Source organism: Hemitrygon akajei, chromosome 9 (genome assembly GCF_048418815.1).
Source record: "Hemitrygon akajei chromosome 9, sHemAka1.3, whole genome shotgun sequence".
In the NCBI taxonomy this organism is placed as follows: Eukaryota; Metazoa; Chordata; class Chondrichthyes; order Myliobatiformes; family Dasyatidae; genus Hemitrygon; species Hemitrygon akajei.
In genome coordinates, this window is record NC_133132.1 from 146,183,777 (window position 1) to 146,202,476 (window position 18,700).

Here is an 18,700-nt window from a genome sequence, read left to right on the forward strand (position 1 = left end):
AACATTTGGAACTACCTTGATCAAAAGTGCAACACTCACACTCATCACTACCATAGAAGATAACTAAGTATAACCAATAAATTCTGATTTCCCTGACATGCCCATTTAACACTGACTTAGTTTAGCAGCCAAACCCTGATATCAAGGAACAGCAATGGGAATTGAATGTTGCAAAGTACTCAACACTCAAAGGGGGAGGGCTGCTGATGGTATCAAAGGACGCTCAAATTAGTTGGAAGTGAGGAAAGCAAATCTTCCACTGTCTGTTGATGGGCAATTGCCAGAATCCGAGAAATCTGTTGCAGGAATTCTTCATGAGATCATCCTAGATCCATAACCTTTATTTTCTTTCATGAACGGATTCCAGAAGATCTTTGACCTAGTTTAACAGTTAAGAGGTTGCTAGCCCCACCAAATATTTCATATAAAAGACTGATAAATTCCTCAACTGCATTTAAATTTTTCTTCCTTTCTTCTTCCCCCTTCTTTTATTCTTCTTCCTCCAATCTCCAAGCTAACACATTAATCTGAACTGTTCCTCGCAGTTATAACTTCTTCCTTTCAGTCAACAAACACAACTCAATGTTTATTTCTAATGTACAGAAGGCAGGATCTTGAACCTTGGGTAAACCTAACCAATATCCAAAGTTTGATAGGATCGTAGAGTTGAAAATGAAACCTTATGCAATGGTACCAATAATCTCCACACTATAAGTGTAAGTTGCAGCACTCACCATCGTTAGCATTAATTCTTGTGTTTTTAATGTACGCTGAAAACTTTGCAAAGATGTCAATTCCAGCAGTATTCGACTCATGGTGCTTTGCCGCAAGCTTGGGATATCTGTAAATAAGAATACAAAATACATCTTTGATCATCATGTCCCACTGTCATTGGATTACCTCAAACCTGAAGAAAAAGATAGATGCACAACCATAATGTCCATGGAGACACTTAAAGATTTTCTCCTTTGAATTGTTGATTATTGGTCTGATACCAATTGGCCTAATGTGCACTATTAACCTAATTCTGCTCCTATATCTTATGGTCTTATGTTCGCAATGTAACATAATTGTTTAAATGCTGGACTTTAATACTGATAAACCATATACGACATTTCCATTCCATTTAAATCCACTTTGGCCAGGGCAGCAGAAGTGAATTGTAATGTTGCATTCACAAATGCGATACCGGCTTCAGCCGTGTATTTTTCCCTGAATAGTCTTCCACAAAAGAGCATCTCAGAAATTCGGCATGCTGTAGTAATGACTTCTGTTCAAGTCCCGGTGACAAATTATTCACAGATGCATAGATGGAGGACCTGAATTACAAGAATGATTGAATCGGTTAGGACTTTATCAAATCTCTCCTCAATTATCCACATTCCAAAGATTAGAGATATACAAAATTATGAGGGGTATCATCAGGGGTTGGGAAGTCATTGGAATCTATTGTTAGGGATGAGATTACGGTGTACCTGGAGGCACGTGACAAAATAGGCCAAAGCCAGCATGGTTTCCTGACAGGAAGATCCTGCCTGACAAACCTACTGCAATTCTTTGCGGAAAGTACAAGCAAGGTAGACAAAGGAGATGTAGTAAATGTGGTGTACTTGGATTTTCAGAAGGCCTTTGACAAGGTGCCACACACGAGGCTGCTTAGCAAGATAAGAGCCCATGGAATTACAGGGAAGTTACTAGCGTGGGTGGAACATTGGCTGGTCGGCAGAAAACAGAGAGTGGGAATAAAGGGATCCTATCCTGACTGGCTGCCAGTTACCAGTGGAGTTCCACGGGGGTTGGTGTTGGGACCGTTATTTTTTATGATGCATGTCAATGATTTGGACTACAGTATTAATGGATTTGTGGCTAAATTTGCCGATGATACAAAGATAGGTGGAGGAGTGGGTAGTGTTGAGGAAACAGAGAGCCTTAAATAGTTTAGGAGAATGGGCAAAGAAGTGGCAAATGGAATACAATGTTGGAAAGTGTACAGTCGTGCACTTTGGTGGAAGAAATAAACAGGCAGACTATTATTTAGATGAGTTGAGAATTCAAAATGCAGAGATACAAAGGGACTTGTGAGTCCTTGTGCAGGATACCCTAAAGGTTAACCTGCAGGTGGTGAAGAAGGCGAATGCAATGTTGGCATTCATTTCTAGAAGTATAGAATATAAGAGCAGGGATGTGATGTTGAAGCTCTATAAGGCACTCGTGAGACCACACTTGCAGTTTTGGCCTCCTTATTTTAGAAATTGGAGACGGTTCAGAGAAAATTCATGAGAATGATTCCAGGAATGAGAGGGTTACCATATGAGGAACGTCTAGAGGGCTATGGTCCAGGTGCAGGTTGATGGGACTAGGCAGTTTAAAAGATTCACACAGACTAGATGAGCCAAAAGGCCTGTTTCTGTGCTGCATTTTTCTATGACTCTAAGGTTTTAAAAATCAACAAAAGGCCAATAAATAAGTCAAAAGAGGGAAAAGATGAAATATGAAGGCAAGCAAGCCAATAATATCAAAGAGGATACCAAGAGATCCTTCAGATACATAACCTGTAAAAGAGAGGCAAGAGCAGGTATCGGACCATTTTAAGTGACACTGAACAGGTAGCACTGGGGGACAAGGAGATGGCGGATGAACTGAATAAGTATTTTGCATCAGTCTTCACCGTGGAAGACACTAGCAGTATGCTGAAAGTTCGAGACCGTCAGGGGTCAGCAGCGTGTACAGTTGCTATTACTGGGTAGGTGGTCTTGGGAAGCTGAAAGGTTTGAAAGTGGGTAAGCCACCTGGACAGATGAACTACACCCAGGGGTTTTGAATGAGGTGGCTGGGGAATTTGTGGAGTCATTGGTAATGATCTTTCAAAAAAGACTAGACTCTGGCAAGGTTTTGCTGGACTGGAAAATTGCAAATGTCACTCCACTCTTCGAGAAGGGAGGAAAGGAGAAGAAAGGCCAGTTAACCTAACCTCAGTGTTTGGGATGATGTTGGAGTTGATTGTTAAGGACAAGGTCTCTCGAAGAGGTTTCGAAAGTCTCTTAGAGGCACATGATAAAATAGACCAAAGTCAGCAAGGTTTCCTTTAGGGAAAATCTTGCCTGACAATTCAGTTGGAATTCATTTGAAAAAATAACAAGCAGGATAGACAGGAGAGTCAGTGGATGCTGTGTACTTGGACTTTCAGAAGGCCTTTGACAAGTTGCCGCACATAAGACTGCTTAGCAAGATAAGACCATATGGTATTACAGGAAAGATACTAGCAGGGATAGAGGATTAGCTGATTGGCAGGAGCCAACAAGAGAGAATAAAGAGAGCCTTTTTCTGGTTGGCTGCTGGTGACTAGTGGTGTTCCACAGGGGTCTGTGATGGCAGTAATTCTTTCTACATTATACAGTCAGCCCTCCTTATCCGCGAGTTCCGCATGCGCAAATTCAACCAACTGCGAATCGAGAAAACCTGGAAGTGCTCTTCCAGCACTTGTTGTTCGAGCATTGTTTGCCTCATGTCTCGTTTGTTCGCTACTTTGTTCCTGTGAAAAAATGGCTCCTAAAAAGCAATTAGGTGGTCAAAGCAATTCCTCAAAGGCTAAGAGGGAGCGTAAAGTGCTATCTCTCGCCTAGAAAGTAGAAATATTAGTAGAAACTTTTGAAAAGCGGCATGTCGCATTCCGAAGTGGGCCGTAAGGTCGGTAAGAATGAATTAAGCATTGGCATAATAAAGCAGAAAGATGCTTTATTATGATTTGTGATAGTGTTAGTGCTGCCCCTACAACGGCAAAAATGGTCTCTCTGGTTTGTGATAAAGTGCTTGCGAAGACTGAGAAAGCATTAAGTGTGTGGCTAGAGGACAAGTCGCATATTATTTGATGATGCAAAGAAAAAGACAGCTTCCTATAACAGTGTTTCTAACTAAAGCACCTGTAATTCTGAAGCCTCAACGTTCAACGCTTGAAGATCCTCAGCCCTCAACCTCCACAGTTCCTGACTTTAGTATTATTGAGCCTCCTCCAAAGCATCCTTATTCCCTAAACAAGTCAGTGTAACAACTACTGTACAGGTATTACAAGTTTTACTCGTCGTTTGATCATTGTTTGCCTCGCATCTCGTTCGTTCACTGCTTGTGTTGTGAGCGAGAGGAACATGTACAGTTTTTCTTGTCTCAATATTCCCTAAACAAGACAGTGTAACAACTATTTACACAGCATTTCCATTGTATTAGGTGTTATAAGTTCTGTAATGATATGGGTGACAGAATTGATGGTTTTGTTACCAAGTATATGGATGATACAAGATAGATGAGGAGCAGGTAGTGTTGAGGAAGCAGGGAAACTGCAGAAGGACTTAAATACATTAGGATAATGGGTAAAGTGGCAGATGGAATGTGTTGGAACGTGCATGATCATGTACCTTGGGAGAAGGAATAAAAGTGTAGACTATTTTGTAAATGTGCAGGGTTCCCTGAAGATTAAGGTGGTGATGAAAACAAATGCAATCTTACCATTCACTTGGAGAGGACTATGATCTAGGATATAAAAGCAAGGATGTAATGCTGAGGGTTTACATGGCACCAGTGAGGCTTCACTGGGAATTCTGAGATCCGTTCTGAAACCTTCACCTAAGAAAGGATGTGTTGACATTGGAGAGGGTTCAGAGGAGGTTCATGAGAATGATTCCGGAAATGGAAGGGTTATCCTATTGTATGAGAAGCATTCGATGACTCTGGGTTCGTACTCGCTAGAACTTCTTTAGCCAGAGGGTGGTCAACCTGAAATTGGTTGCCATGGGCAGCTGTGGAGGCCAGGTCATCAGGTGTATTTAAGGCAGAGGTTGATAGATTCTCAATTAGTCGTGACGTGAAAGGTTACAGGGAGAAGGCTGGACAACATGGTTGGGAGGGAAAATGGACCAGCCACAATGAAATGGTGGAGCAGTCTTGGTACTCCTATCTCTTATGGAGTATGGGTGATTGGTACCACTTTGGATTTCCTACGTTTTAGGTAGTTGAGGGTCAGGGATTCTCAAGTTAATTTCTTGCAAGGAGAATCTCAAAGTTGCTTTAAGGATTTTCCTCCCACTAGACTGTACAATTTCAATAATCTATAGTCAGGCACGTTCTTGATGTGCGTCCACTCATTGGCACAGACATAATCAAAGTCTTGATGCTAGAGATATTGGCCATGGGGGGATGGTTTATTTAACCTACCAGTGGATATTGAGGATCTTGTGGAAATGTTATTGGTGTCACTCTGTGGTGATATGAGGTAATCTCTAAATGGATAATTTATTTCCTTAATATGTATCCATCTCCATTCACTGCATTTTTTCTTCGGAAAACCATCCCAATTTTATTAAAAGAAACTGCACATTTTGTATTCCCATCTTCTGAATAAATTAACATTGCTTGGTGTATAACAGCTGCTTCCTGAGAAACCTTTACTTCACCACACCAGCTGTTCATTGAGATACTGCCAATAAATATCCATCAAATAAATCTTGAGTGAGCATGCAAGTGACAGACAATGGCGAGATATGCAGGGACGGAGGAGGAGTGTTGCCAAGGTGACAGAGGTAACATATCAACTGTGCCATTGAGGATCAATGATAAAACTGTAATCACCCTTCTCCCTTCACTTCAACTCTGTGACCCTCCCTCCTCTCCCCCCACTATCATATTGTCAACAATGCCTTCAAGTTCACTAAAGATCATCTGCTTGCGATACGCTGTTGCACCAGAGAATTGTATGTACTTGACCATACCAGGGAACCTTCAAAGATGAAGAGAATTTTTACAATGGAACTTACTTCGGTGGACACAAAGTCTCCTCCAAGAATTCCTCAATATGGTTGACATCTGTCTTGACCTCCCCATCAAAGGTCAGGAACGGAGGGTGAGTACCAGGAGCTAGATTATGTAGATCCGCTGGTTTTCTAGAAATAGATAATAAAAATGCATTTTCAGGATTGAAGAACATCATTAATTACATAATAATCACAGTTTTCTATCTCTCAAGTGTTCTATCAATGGTTTCTAAGTTTACTGAAATGAACCAGCCTTCAAGTTCTTGCAGGACCAACATTTCCAGAGTTGAACACTAGAGGGCATGCGTTTAAGTTGAAATGGAGCAAACTCGAAAGGAGATGTGTGGGCCAAGATTTTTGTTATAAAGAGAGTGGTGGATGCCTGGAATGTGCTGCACCAGAGTGGTGGTGGAGGAGACAAATACAATCAAAGCTCTTGAGAAGCCTTTGGATAAGCACATGAACATACAGAGAATGGAGGGATATGGGACCTTGTGTAAGCAGAAGGAATTAGTTTAGAATACAGAACAGCCTTTGGCTCACAATGTTTTGCCGATCTATATAAACCTATTCCACAATCAATCTAACCCATCCTTTCGACACAGTCTATATTCCTCCATTTTTCACTCATTCATATGACTGTCTAAGTCACATCTGCCTCTTGCCACTTTCTATGTTAGAACCTACCTCTGACATTTCATTAAACCTTCCTCCACTCACCTTAAATGGTTATCTTCTTGTATTGGCCATTGGCACCAGTCCACCCTATCTATGCTCTTGTAATCTTATATGCCTCTATCAAGTTGCCTCTCATCCTCCTTTGCTCTAAAGAGAAAAGCCCAAGCTCAACCTTTCTTTGTAAAACATGTTTGGTAATCCAGGCAGAATCTCGGTAAATCGCCTCTGCAACCTCTCTAAAGCTTCCACACCCTTCCTATAATACGACAACCATAACTGAACACACTTACTCCAAGTGTACTAACTAGAGTTTTACAGAGCTGCAACATGACTCTTGAACGCAGTCCCCCAACTAATGAAAGCCAGCACACAATACGATTTCTTAAAAGTATCAACATGCATGGCAACCGAAGGGATTTGTGGACTTGGCCCCCAAGATTTCTCTGTTCCTCCACATTGCTAATAGTCCTGGCATTAACCTTGTATTTCACCATCAAGTTCGATTTGCCAAAGTGTTTCATTTCAAACCTTTGTGTTGAACTCAATATGCCACTTCTTTCCCCAAATCTATGTCCTGTTGAAGGTACCACTTTACCTTCATCAATCTGCGTTGCCACCTTGAAAAACACAATATGGCTCAAGAGGCACAACCTGCCCCTCACAAAGGCATGGCAAGCCTTCTCCAAGTGCTTGTAAATCCTTGTCACAAGAATCCTTTCCAATATTTTCACCACTACTAATGGTAGTGGGTCTATAGTTGTCTACCATTTCCAGGAGTATTCTGATTAACAAAGGAACAACATTTGACACCCTTCATGCTTCAGGTATGACTTGTGGTGCAAGATGATGCAAAGATCATCAATATTCCAGCAATCCCTTCCCTCACTTCCAATGGCAACTTAGGGTCTTTTCCATTCAGCTCTGCCAGCAAAGGTGGTGACCACACAATGTGGTCTTATAAGAGACTCTTAGAAAAATAGAGGACTATGTGGTAGGGAAATTCTAGGTAGTTTCCAGAATAGGTTACATATTTGGCACAACATTGTGGACTGAAGGACCTGTAATATGCTGCAGATTTCTATGTTTCTATGTTATATCTTGTGTGTGACATGCCCAAAGTATTACAAGACAACTCAGGAGTGTTATAAAATTGAACATTCACATGAATTGCACCTGTTCTGTACCAAGCTCTGGGCAATGGGTGCAGGTGAGATGATGATAAATAATGTAAGGCTAAAATATTAAACAGAGCAAAAGTGAACAGCTTAACTCTTTCTGCTTAAACCTCCAAGTAGTGGCAGCTAGTATTTTCCATTAATTTTTGCAACATTTAATTTGTGAACAGAAACGTAATTAAGCAGGATTGCTGCCTCTGACTGAAGACAAAGCAAATGAAGGTTCGGCTGTGAGGAGGAACCAACATCACAGAAGAGATGCTGCATGCGAAAACATCTCATAGAAAAGGAGAAATTGAAACTCAACCAAATGCGTGGTTGTGATGCAGTTAAAGGGCAAACTTGAAGAAAAATTTCAAAAATTCCAAGATTCGGGGAGTTGATCACCATAATCAGCAACAGAGAACACAATAAATTCAGGAAAAATCCAAAAAATTTAAGATGATTTATTTTTAAGCCAATTTTTGTTATTGTATTGGTACTTCAGCTGAGTTTTTGTGTTGGTATTTTCAAGTGATATTATAAAACCAAATGGGTAATCCTATGAATATTTAAAGTGGGCAAGTATAGGAGGAACACACACATAATGACAAATTGGCGAGCAATTACAGACAACCAGAATAACAACACAAACTATCACTCTATTAACCAAATGTGATATTCTGGACTGATGATATTTCTTGGCGATCAAAGAGTTGATCTAGTCTCACTGCAGAGATGCGCTATGACCAAGGAGTATTTTACAGTTTCACAACATTTCATTATTGTCTTAGTTTCTGAAACTATACATTTTACATTACAGTTTACATCTACCAACTTTTAGTCCCTTACCTCTTCAGGTCAACTGTTGTGACATTGAATACAACACCTTTCAGCCACAGAATCATAAAGAGGCGCTGGGAAAAGGGGCAATTACCAATACTCTCTCCATCAATGCCAGCCTGCAGGAGAAAAGAGAAATACTTCAAACTAGTTGCAACACCTACAACACTAACATTTTTTACATTTATTCTCATGGTTTTGTAATTCCCAATATTCAGACTTGTAGGAACTCTGTGCATGGTCCATGAAAATTAAGCATTTCCACTTTCTAGACAACAATAAACTCAGGAAAATTCATAGGATTGATCCCAAAATTTTAGGAGTGATTTATTTCTAAGCCCTTTTCGTTATTGTCTTGGGAATTCTGCTGCGTTTTTGAGTTAGTGTTTTCAATGAGGCATCATAAACCAACAGTATTAATGAAATTTCAAATAGGTAATTCCATGATGTTATTCAAAACTGGCAATAAGTTCTTCCTGAGCACAAAATTAATATGAATAAGTAATCTGCCTGCACAGCAAGAGATCGCTGAGCGAGTTGGAGACAGTCCCATGTCAACTTTACGCACCAGGTTTAAAAAAGAGCTTGGGGCCTTTCTGAACTTATTGGTGGGCTGCAATCATTGTGAATTTAGTAAGTATATTGAATTGGTCTTCACTATGGAAAGCACCAACAGTATGGCAGAAATTTGAGTGTCAGAGGGCAGAACTGAGCGTAGCTATTAATACTAAGGAGAAGGTGCTTGGGAAGCTGAAAGGTATGAAGGCAAATGAGTCATTTGATTCAGATGGAATACACTTCAGCATTCTGAAAGAGGTAGCTGAAGAGATTGTGGAGGCATTAGTTTCAAGGCATTCTTTCAAGAATCATTAGAATGTAGAATGGTTCTGGAGGATAGGAAAATTGCAGAAGTCACTCCACTCTTTAGGAAGGGAGAGAAGATTTGGAATCTATTATTAAGGATGAGGTTTTGGGGTACTTGGAGACACATGATAAAATAGACCAAAATCAGTGTGTTTTCCTAAAGGGGAAATCTTGCCCGCCAAATCTGTTGGAATTCTTTGAGGAAATAACAGGCAGGATAGACAAAGGAGAGTCAGTGGATGTTGTTTACTTGGATTTTCAGAAGGCCTTTGACAAGGTGCCACATGAGGCTGCTTAACAAACTACAAGCCCATGGTATGACAGGAAAGATATGAGATTGGATAGAAGATTGGCTGACTGCCATGAGGCAAATAGAAGAAATAAAGGTGGCCTATTCTGCATGACTGTCGGTAACTAGTGGTGCTCATCAGGGGTCGGTATAGGGACAGCTTCTTTTCACAATACATGTCAACGATTTAGATGACAGAATTGATGGCTTTGTGGCCAAGTGTGTGGATGATATGAAGATAGGTGGAGGGGCAGGTAGTTTTGAGGAAGTAGAGAGGCTAGAGAAGAACTCAGATTCGGAGAATGGGCAAAGAAGTGGCAGATGGAATACTGTGTAGGGAACTGCGTAGTCATGCACTTTGGTAGAAGGAACAGAGGCATAGACTGTTTCCTAAATGAGGGAAATTCAAAACTCAGATGCAAAGGGACTTGGGAGCCCATGTACAGGATTCCCTGAAGGTTAACTTGCAGACTAAGTCAGTGAGGAGGAGGAAGCTTTTTGGTGGGTGGTAAATGTGTGGAATTTATTGCTAAGGATGGCCAAGTCATTCAATATATTTAAAGTGGAGTTCACAAATGTCAAAAGCTTCGGGAAAAGGCAGGGGAATGGGGTTGAGAAGGATAATAGATCAGCACTGATGGAATGGCGGAACAGACTTGATGGGCCAAATGGCCTAACTCAGCTGCAATGCCTTATGCTCTTATCTAATTTAACTGAAAGATTCAGGCCATTTCCGTACTGGCTTATGATACCCTTCTGATGGGCAATACAGATTATGGAAATTCGCCTTTACGGAATTAACAGATGACTCCTCAAAAATCTGAGATACGGTATAAAATTCACACTCACGAAATACATGCTAGAAAAATATTAAATAAATAAACAAAATGTGAAGGAAGCAATAAGCATTATCTTTATTTTCAATTTTCATTTCTTAACACACAAGTATATCTGTCAGGAGCTGTGCTTAGCCACACAGTCTTAAGTGTAAAGCAAAGGGGGGGGGGGGGGGGGGAGGAAGCACACAGCCTGTAGTGCATCTGTGTCGATGGAGATTGTGGAGATGTCGTTGCTAATCTAAACTGACTGGGGTCATGCAAGATATTCAAACAAAAGTAGATTTTTTGCCTTAGAAGAAACAATTATAAGACAAGAAACTCTTTGCTTTCCAAATCAAACTGGTGTACTTATCAAAATCTCAGAGTTTTTTAAAGTTGGAAAATTTTCATCCACTGATAATTAAATAATTCCTCATGGCTCAGCAGAACTACTGACATAAACCACTTTCAAAAGGAGAAGCATGCAACTGGACTGTAAGATCAAAAAGGTTAATTAATCAAAGCACCATACCAGTTGTGTGGTTAGCTTTGCAACTTAATTGAATACAGGGCAAACAGTTCTTCAGATATCACATTATTTCAAATCAATCCTGAGCATCAGTACCTCCTTCTGGTTAAGCTGTTAAAAGCTATAATAATCCCAGGGGAAGAGTGCACCTGAATTACATGGCTCCTTGTTCCTTGTTGTAATGAATAACCACTGGGCTTTTGTGATTTTAAGGATTCTAACCTTAACAGGGAATGCTCTAAAACAGAGAACAGCTGTGCTTTTGTTAGAATCCATTCACTGCTTGTCTGACAACAGCTGACACCTTTGTCCCTGTAGATATCACTGCTCTGAAGGATGCTTCTGTCACACTATATAAAAAAAGAAAAATCTGTGGATTTGGTAGGAATTTGTTCACAATGGAAAAAAAATGAATTTGACAGAAAATTGCAAGCAATGCAATTAATCTGAACGTGTTTATTGGGCTCTCCTTTAGCTTTCTGTGTTTTCTTTCTTGTTGCCAACTGGCAGGTTGGAGTTCTGGGTGGGCGATATGTTAGTTTTTCTGAGGGGGGTTGGGGACGTGGGGTCTGATGTTCTTGTTTTTTCTGTGTGGGGTATCTGTTACTTCTTGTGTACAAGAGGGTGTTGGAGGTTCGATGTTAATGTTGCTGTTCTTTTCTGTAAGACTGCGTTGGGGTTTGATGTCATTGTTGCTATTTGTGAGGAGGGGGTTTGTGAGTTCTGTTTATTTTCATGAGGGGAGGGAGCAGTTGATGTCTTTTCTTTCAATAACTCCCATGTTTTATTTTGTGTATTTCATGGCAATACGGTGAAGATGAATATCAGAGTTCTCCACTCCCTAGCATGGTAGTGTCGGTCGAGGGTGCAGCCCATGCCTGAAAGTAATCCTAAACTGTAGTCCTCCTACAATACAATTCTTAACCACCTTCATACAAGCAAGGACAGAAAACAGGGCAAAGTGAGTACAGTATGCTTATTTATTCAGTGTTATGGGTCAAAGTATTTGGTGAGTACATTTCTAACTCTTCTGGCTTCAGTCTCATTGCTGTCTGTTCTAAAATTGTTAGGTTGCATTCAAGAAAACAATGAAATGGCGCGCTGCCGTCTGACAGCATTTTCAGATTTCTCCGGTTACCCCGACCACACTGCTCCAGCCAATCTGGCGATTTCAAAATTACACACCCTGGAAAGCGTTTCTGAAAATCTCCGGTCTCAGGGGACAAAAACACCGTTTTAGTGTGGATGGAGGGTAAAAACGAAGAGAAAAAGCTTTGGTTACAGATTTATCCGGTGTAGTGTGGACATAGTCTTAGAACAATATAGCTAGAAGCCAGGAGCTACTGAAGGACAGAGACACAAAGCAGTGTTTATGCAAATGAACAGGATGTATGATGTTATTATTCAAATGCAGTGATAGTCAAGACTTTGCACCCACTTAAATAAAAATTACAATCAGGCTTAATATCATCGGCATAAGTTGTGAAATTCGTTAAAATTCAGCAGCACAAAGCAATACATGATAAATACATATCAGTGAGCTGTGTGGTTTATGTTCATAGCTGGACAAATCATCTCTTTGATAATATCGGTATGCTTGCAGAATCAAAAGTAGTTTGCCCTCCCTCCAAGATAATTTGGACTCTGGGCCAGGCTACAGGGCACCAGCCTGGAGCTGGCCTGCAGTAACAGAGAATTAACTTGACATTAAGAGTTCCTATTTTTGGCAGTGCTAAGCAAACAGTTGATATTTGGCAGATACATTCCCTCTACTCAAAAAAAAAACTGCCCTGTAAGGGAACTACCATATTACTTTGAAGAAAGTGTTGCAAGATATTTTTCATTCATCTAAGAAGATAGAAAGGCTCTCATATTAATATCAGATATTCTTCCATTCAAGAAAGACTGTTGCTGGAAAGAAATCACAACTTTAAAAAATTGGATAAAATGCTTTACAAGTTTTTTTGGTTAGGTGCATTCCTGTAGGTGGAGATCGACACCTTAATGATCATAACAAAAAATAGATTTGTACATTGAGGACGTGCATCCCAAAGCAAGTTAGTTATAGCAGCAATTGATCAACAGAATGTTTGTCAAATAAGAAATAATATATTTAGAAAGGTATTTGTTTCCATGTTGTAGGACTTTGCCAGTCGAATGCTGAGTGTAAATCCAGACTCTGTCCTTCAACATCAGGAATGGGCATTTTGGCATTGCCTTCTACCTCAGTGGGAGGAAGAGTTAAAGATTTACAAACTTACATTAAAGTAATTTAGCTTACAGGCAAAAAGGATTTAATTTGACTGGTGTGTGCTGGATTCGCACTCAGGTTATCTCAAGGTAGAAATATGATCTGATAACACATTGCACTATCCAAATTTCAGTTCTGCTATTTATAGCAGACAAAATGAAGGAATCATATTATTGCCTGTCAGACAGCCAATGATGTGCATGAAACTGTGGCAGATGTTGGATTACTGTTAAAATCATTAATACAAGTATTACTTCTAATATTTCTGAATGTAAGGTGAATCGCTGCCAAATTTCCACCTTTTCTCCCGCCTGAACAGGGCATATTCTTTAGAACTTACAAGGCGAGACAGATGATGAAAGTCTAGATTGAAATTTAAACCAATTCCTATAGCTAAAATATTTATGGAAATTCCACTGGCTGCTTCATTAGATTTAATTGCGTTTGAATCAACAGTAAATTAAGAGTCTCAATTTAAGATCCTCAAGTAAAAAAAAGTTAACAATCTTGCATCCTTGCTCTTCTTTAAGCCCCATCTTTGTAACAGCTATGTTATACTTCTACATTCTTAGAAAATGGATACCATAAGACCGTAAGATAGAGGAGCAGAAGTAGGCCATTCAGCCCATCGAGTCTGCTCTGCCATTTAATCCTGGGCTGATCTAATTCTTCCAGCCTTCACCCCATACCCTTTGATGCCCTGGCTAATCAAGAACCTATCTATCTCTGCCTTAAATACACCCAATGAGACTGGGCCTCCACAGCCACTCGTGGCAACAAATTCCACAGATTTACCACCCTCTGACTAAGTAATTACTCCGCATCCCAGTACTAAAAGGACGTCCTTCAATCCTGAAGTTGTGCCCTCTTGTCCTAGAATCCCCTATCTTGGGAAATAACTTTGCCATATCTAATCTGTTCAGACCTTTTAACATTCAGAATGTTTCTATGAGATCCCCCCTCATTCTCCTGAACTCCAGGGAATACAGCCCAAGAGCTGACAGACATTCTTCATACGGTAACCCTTTCATTCCTGGAATCATTCTTGTGAATCTTCTCTGAACCCTCTCCAATGTCAGTATATCCTTTCTAAAATAAGGAGCCCAAAACTGCACCCAATACTCCAAGTGTGGTCTCACGAGTGCCTTATAGAGCCTCAACATCACATCCCCGCTCTTATATTCTATACCTCTAGAAATGAATGCCAACATTGCATTCACCTTCTTCACCACTGACTCAACCTGTTGGTTAACCCATAGGGCATCTTGCACAAGGATCCCAAGTCCCTTTGCATCTCTGCATTTTGAATTCTTTCCCCATCTAAATAATAGTCTGTCCATTTATTTCTTCCACCAACGTGCATGACAGTCACTTTCCAACTAGATACATCTAATTTTAAGATGCAGATCTTAAATCTGAACAGAAAAGTATTGGTCAAAACGGTAATAAATGGAATACAAAGAGAAATGTGACATTATTTATTTTATTGTCAAATAAGAGCATCAGAATATTTTTTAAAATCCAGAACAAGTCGCTGAACTGGCTCTGATGCCCTTGTGCGTGAGATGCAGAAAGCTGGAGTGCGTTGGGGCTGAGCAATCAGAAAAAAGGATGGAGAGTGTGAAATAAGGAAGTTATATGGCAATTACTATACATACAGCTCTGGGACATCAGCCCTGCAACATTATCAGCAGTTTTGTTCTCTGCTCTCAAGGAAGGTCATGCAGCACGGGAGATGGTGCACAGATTATAATACCATGGATTCTCTTTCATCTGGCTGTCGATTAATCAGGGCAGCCGCTTATCTGGGACAACTCTTAAAGAACAAAAATTAATTGAGATGACAGCTTTAGTTTATTTGGGACATTGCGCTGCTCAATTGAGACAAAACTGTTGCCGAACAGTTTCTAACTAGTGCTAGTCATGTGTGGTTGTGCGGCCATCAGACCCTAGACTGTGCTTAGAGCGACCAGTTTTTAAAATTGCTTCAGTTGCAAGTGTTTGTTGTTGAATTGTCAGTATTATTAAAACTAAGTTAATACTAAATCGGGAAGCTGTTGGTAACAAGAGGTGGGATCCGGGGTTGGCGGGGTCTTTACTTCCGCTCTTTTTACTCCCAGTATGCATTGTATATAGTTCCTCCACCCACGCCGCACGAGGTACCTGGAAGCCTCTGTATTGTAAATATCATTTGCCGTCCCCGATAAAGATGCTCTTTTGGCCATAAAATTGTCAAGTGGTCTTTTGTAAAGCGGAAGTTACCACATTTGTTTTCAACGAGCAGTGATTTTTGTCACTGATAGTCGGTGAGAAGTAAGCAGTAAGACAACTCGGAGCTGTCCTGCTCACCGTGGTTTCAAGCATTCAGGCTGGAAATGCAAGAAATGGCTGGAGTGAAAATGAAATGATTTCACTACTTCAACAAGTTAGGTACTATGAACAATTAAGGTATTGACAATCATCTTGAATGTCACCTTTGATCCCAATCGGGCACTCAGTTCTCATTTGTGGTTCTAAGTGCGACAGTAGCCACACCCCAGTACTGCCCTTCAACAGCAGGCCAAACCAGGTGAGGGTAGCTGGCGGGTCTCATACCCTTGTAAGATAGGGACATGCCGATCATAATAGGCAGGCTGGGTGGAAGAGATCTACAGTGAGATCCAACAGGCAGGAAGGTGGCTCTGCAATGTTCTGTGGAGAGCAAAGTGCTTGGCAAGGGACAGACAGTCATGGTTATCCACTGCAACCAAGAAAGACCCCCACCATTGTGATGCCTACTCGTAGCACTGGACCCGGACTTCCGAGTGTAAATGCCTCAGTTTAAAGTGGCTTTGAAACTCAGTTAAACTGTAGTTTGTTTTTTTTTAAAAAAAAAAATCCTTTCTTTAAAGCCATTTCCTTGCAACCTCGGCTGACTGGGTCAGTCGCTCAATTGGGCCAAATGAACTGGTCCCAGTTAACTGGAATCCACCAAAGTAGACCGGGCTCTACTCACTTGAGATCAGAAGAGGTGAACAGATTGAAACAAGCATCACTGAGGACTTGACCTTTGGAGACAGACTGAATGGTTGGATCTCCTGTCTGGAGGGCCAGAATGGAGGAAGTGTCATGATTCAGGATAAAATATTGCCCATTTAGGACAAAGCAAGCGCTGACATTTCAGAGAGTGTTGCTTCTGTCAATATTATTTTCTCACTCTCACAAAACAATGGCAATACATGAACATACATGAAAATGATCAATTTCACACCAGATTCCCTAGAGCAGAGCTAGCCCAGGAAATTATAGACCAGTGAGTCTTATTTCACTGGTTGGTAAGTTGATGGAAAAGATCTTGAGAGGCAGGATTTATGAACATTTGGAGAGGCATAATATGATTACGAATAGTCAGCATGGCTTTGTCAAAGGCAGGTTGTGCCTTACCAGCCTCATTGAATTTTTTTGAGGATGTGACTAAATACATTGATGAAGGTAGAGCAGTAGGTGTAGTGTATATGGATTTCAGGAAGGCATTTGATAAGGTACCCCATGCAAGGCTTATTGAGAAAGTAAGGAGGCATGGGATCCAAGGGGACCTTGCTTTGTGGATCCATAACTGGCTTGCCCACAGAAGGCAAAGAGTGGTTGTAGACTAGTCATATTCTGCATGGAGGTCGGTGACCAGTGGTGTGCCTCAGGGATCTGTTCTGGGACCCTTACTCTTTGTGATTTTTATAAATGACCTGGATGAGGAAGTGGAGGGTTGGGTTAGTAAATTTGCTGATGACACAAAGGTTGGGGGTGTTGTGGATGGTGTGGTGGGCTGTCAGAGTTTACAGCGGGACAAAACTGGGCTGAGAAGTGGCATATGGAGTTCAACCCAGATAAGTGTGAAGTGGTTCATTTTGGTAGGTCAAATATGATGGCAGAATATAGTATTAATGGTAAGACTCTTGGCAGCATGGAGGATCAGAGGGATCTTGGGGTCCAAGTCCATTGGACACTCAAAGCTGCTGTGCAGGTTGACTGTGTGGTTAAGGCAACATACGGTGTATTGGCCTTCATCAACCGTGGGACTGAGTTCAAGAGCTGAGAGATAATGTTACAGCTGCATAGGACCCTGGTCACCCCACTTGGAGTACTGTGCTCAGTTCTGGTCACCTTGCTACAGGAAGGATGTGGAAACCTTAGAAAGGGTGCACAGGAGATTTACCAGGATGTTGCCTGGATTGGGGAGCAAGCCTTATGAGAATAGGTTGAGCGAACTTGGCCTTTTCTCCTTGGAGCAATGGAGGATGAGAGGTAGCCTAATAGAGGTGTATAAGATGATGAGAGGCATTGATCGTGTGGATAGTCAGAGGCTTTTCCCCAGGGCTGAAATGGTTAACATGAGAGGGCACAATTTTCAGATGCTTGGAGTAGGTACAGAGGAGTTATCAGGGGTAAAATTTTCAGGCAGAGAGTGGTGAGTGCGTGGAATGGGCTGCCGGCGACAATGGTGGAGGTGGATACGATAGGGTCTTTTAAGAGACTCCTGGATAGGTACATGGAGCTTAGAAAAATAGAGGGTTATAGGTAAGCCAAGGTAATTTCTAAAGTAAGTGAATGTTCAGCACAGCATCGTGGGCCAAAGGGCCTGTATTGTGCTGTAGGTTTTCTATGTTTCTATTTTGCACCTTTCCTCTACCAACCGATTCAGCAGAGACGATGGACAAAATTGCCAGTCATTTTTCTCCCTAAACTATTGCCATTTTTGCACTCATGTGGCTCTATGGGATCAACCAAGCCTGCCCCCCTGCAGTGATACACAGAGTCACTGACCAGCATGCAGAATGCTGATATGAGAATTACTTAGGCCAACAGTTCATTAAAATCAACTGGTTAATAGTAACTTTAAAGTAGAGGATCCTAAAAAAAGAGTTGAATCAAACTCTATTTAGTTTTCTGCCGAGACTCGGCACCTAACTACAAATTGCAGCTGTGAACCTGAGCTCTCTGCAGAATATGCTGATAGCTTTGAAGTTCATTTCTTTCAAAGATTGCTGATCTTTTAGCTCCCCAATAGTGGTGTATCACACGCTGGTAGCGAGAGGCCAATACACACTTACATCTATTTGGATAATTTTTAACACCTTAAAATCTATCCAAATAGATCCAATAAGTATTTAAACATGGACATCAGGCTTTGAGCTTTTTCAGACTTCCATATCTCAATATAGATGCATTAAAATGTAAATCATAATTGAAAATTAAAGCTTACGGATCTGGTGATAGGAGGTAACCACAATTCAGCTTGTTGATTACCTGCAGGATCATCTCACCTTCCTCGTCTGGCTCATTAAAACTTACATTGTTTCAGATGGTAGATTCCTGACCATCAACTTACTTCCAATCAGCTTTCATTATTCATCTTTCTCCAACGACATTGTTTGTCCTTGCTGTATTTTCACTATTCCATCAACCTTCTCCCTGTCCCAAGCAACCCCAGTCTACT

The 18,700-nt window shown here is 40.9% G+C and overlaps 1 protein-coding gene across 4 annotated transcripts in view; it reads right to left on the minus strand.

The window, feature by feature from the left end:
- LOC140733628 (chloride intracellular channel protein 5-like) overlaps positions 1-18,700 on the minus strand; it is a 129,169-nt gene that overhangs the window by 27,934 nt on the left and 82,535 nt on the right. For all 4 annotated transcript variants that reach the window (XM_073057211.1, XM_073057210.1, XM_073057212.1 and 1 more), the window contains 3 exons: positions 8,486-8,595; positions 5,805-5,930; positions 735-841 (listed from right to left, as the gene is read on the minus strand). In XM_073057211.1, the coding sequence (XP_072913312.1) occupies positions 735-841; positions 5,805-5,930; positions 8,486-8,595 (343 nt within the window). The remainder of the gene's footprint in view (positions 1-734; positions 842-5,804; positions 5,931-8,485; positions 8,596-18,700) is intronic.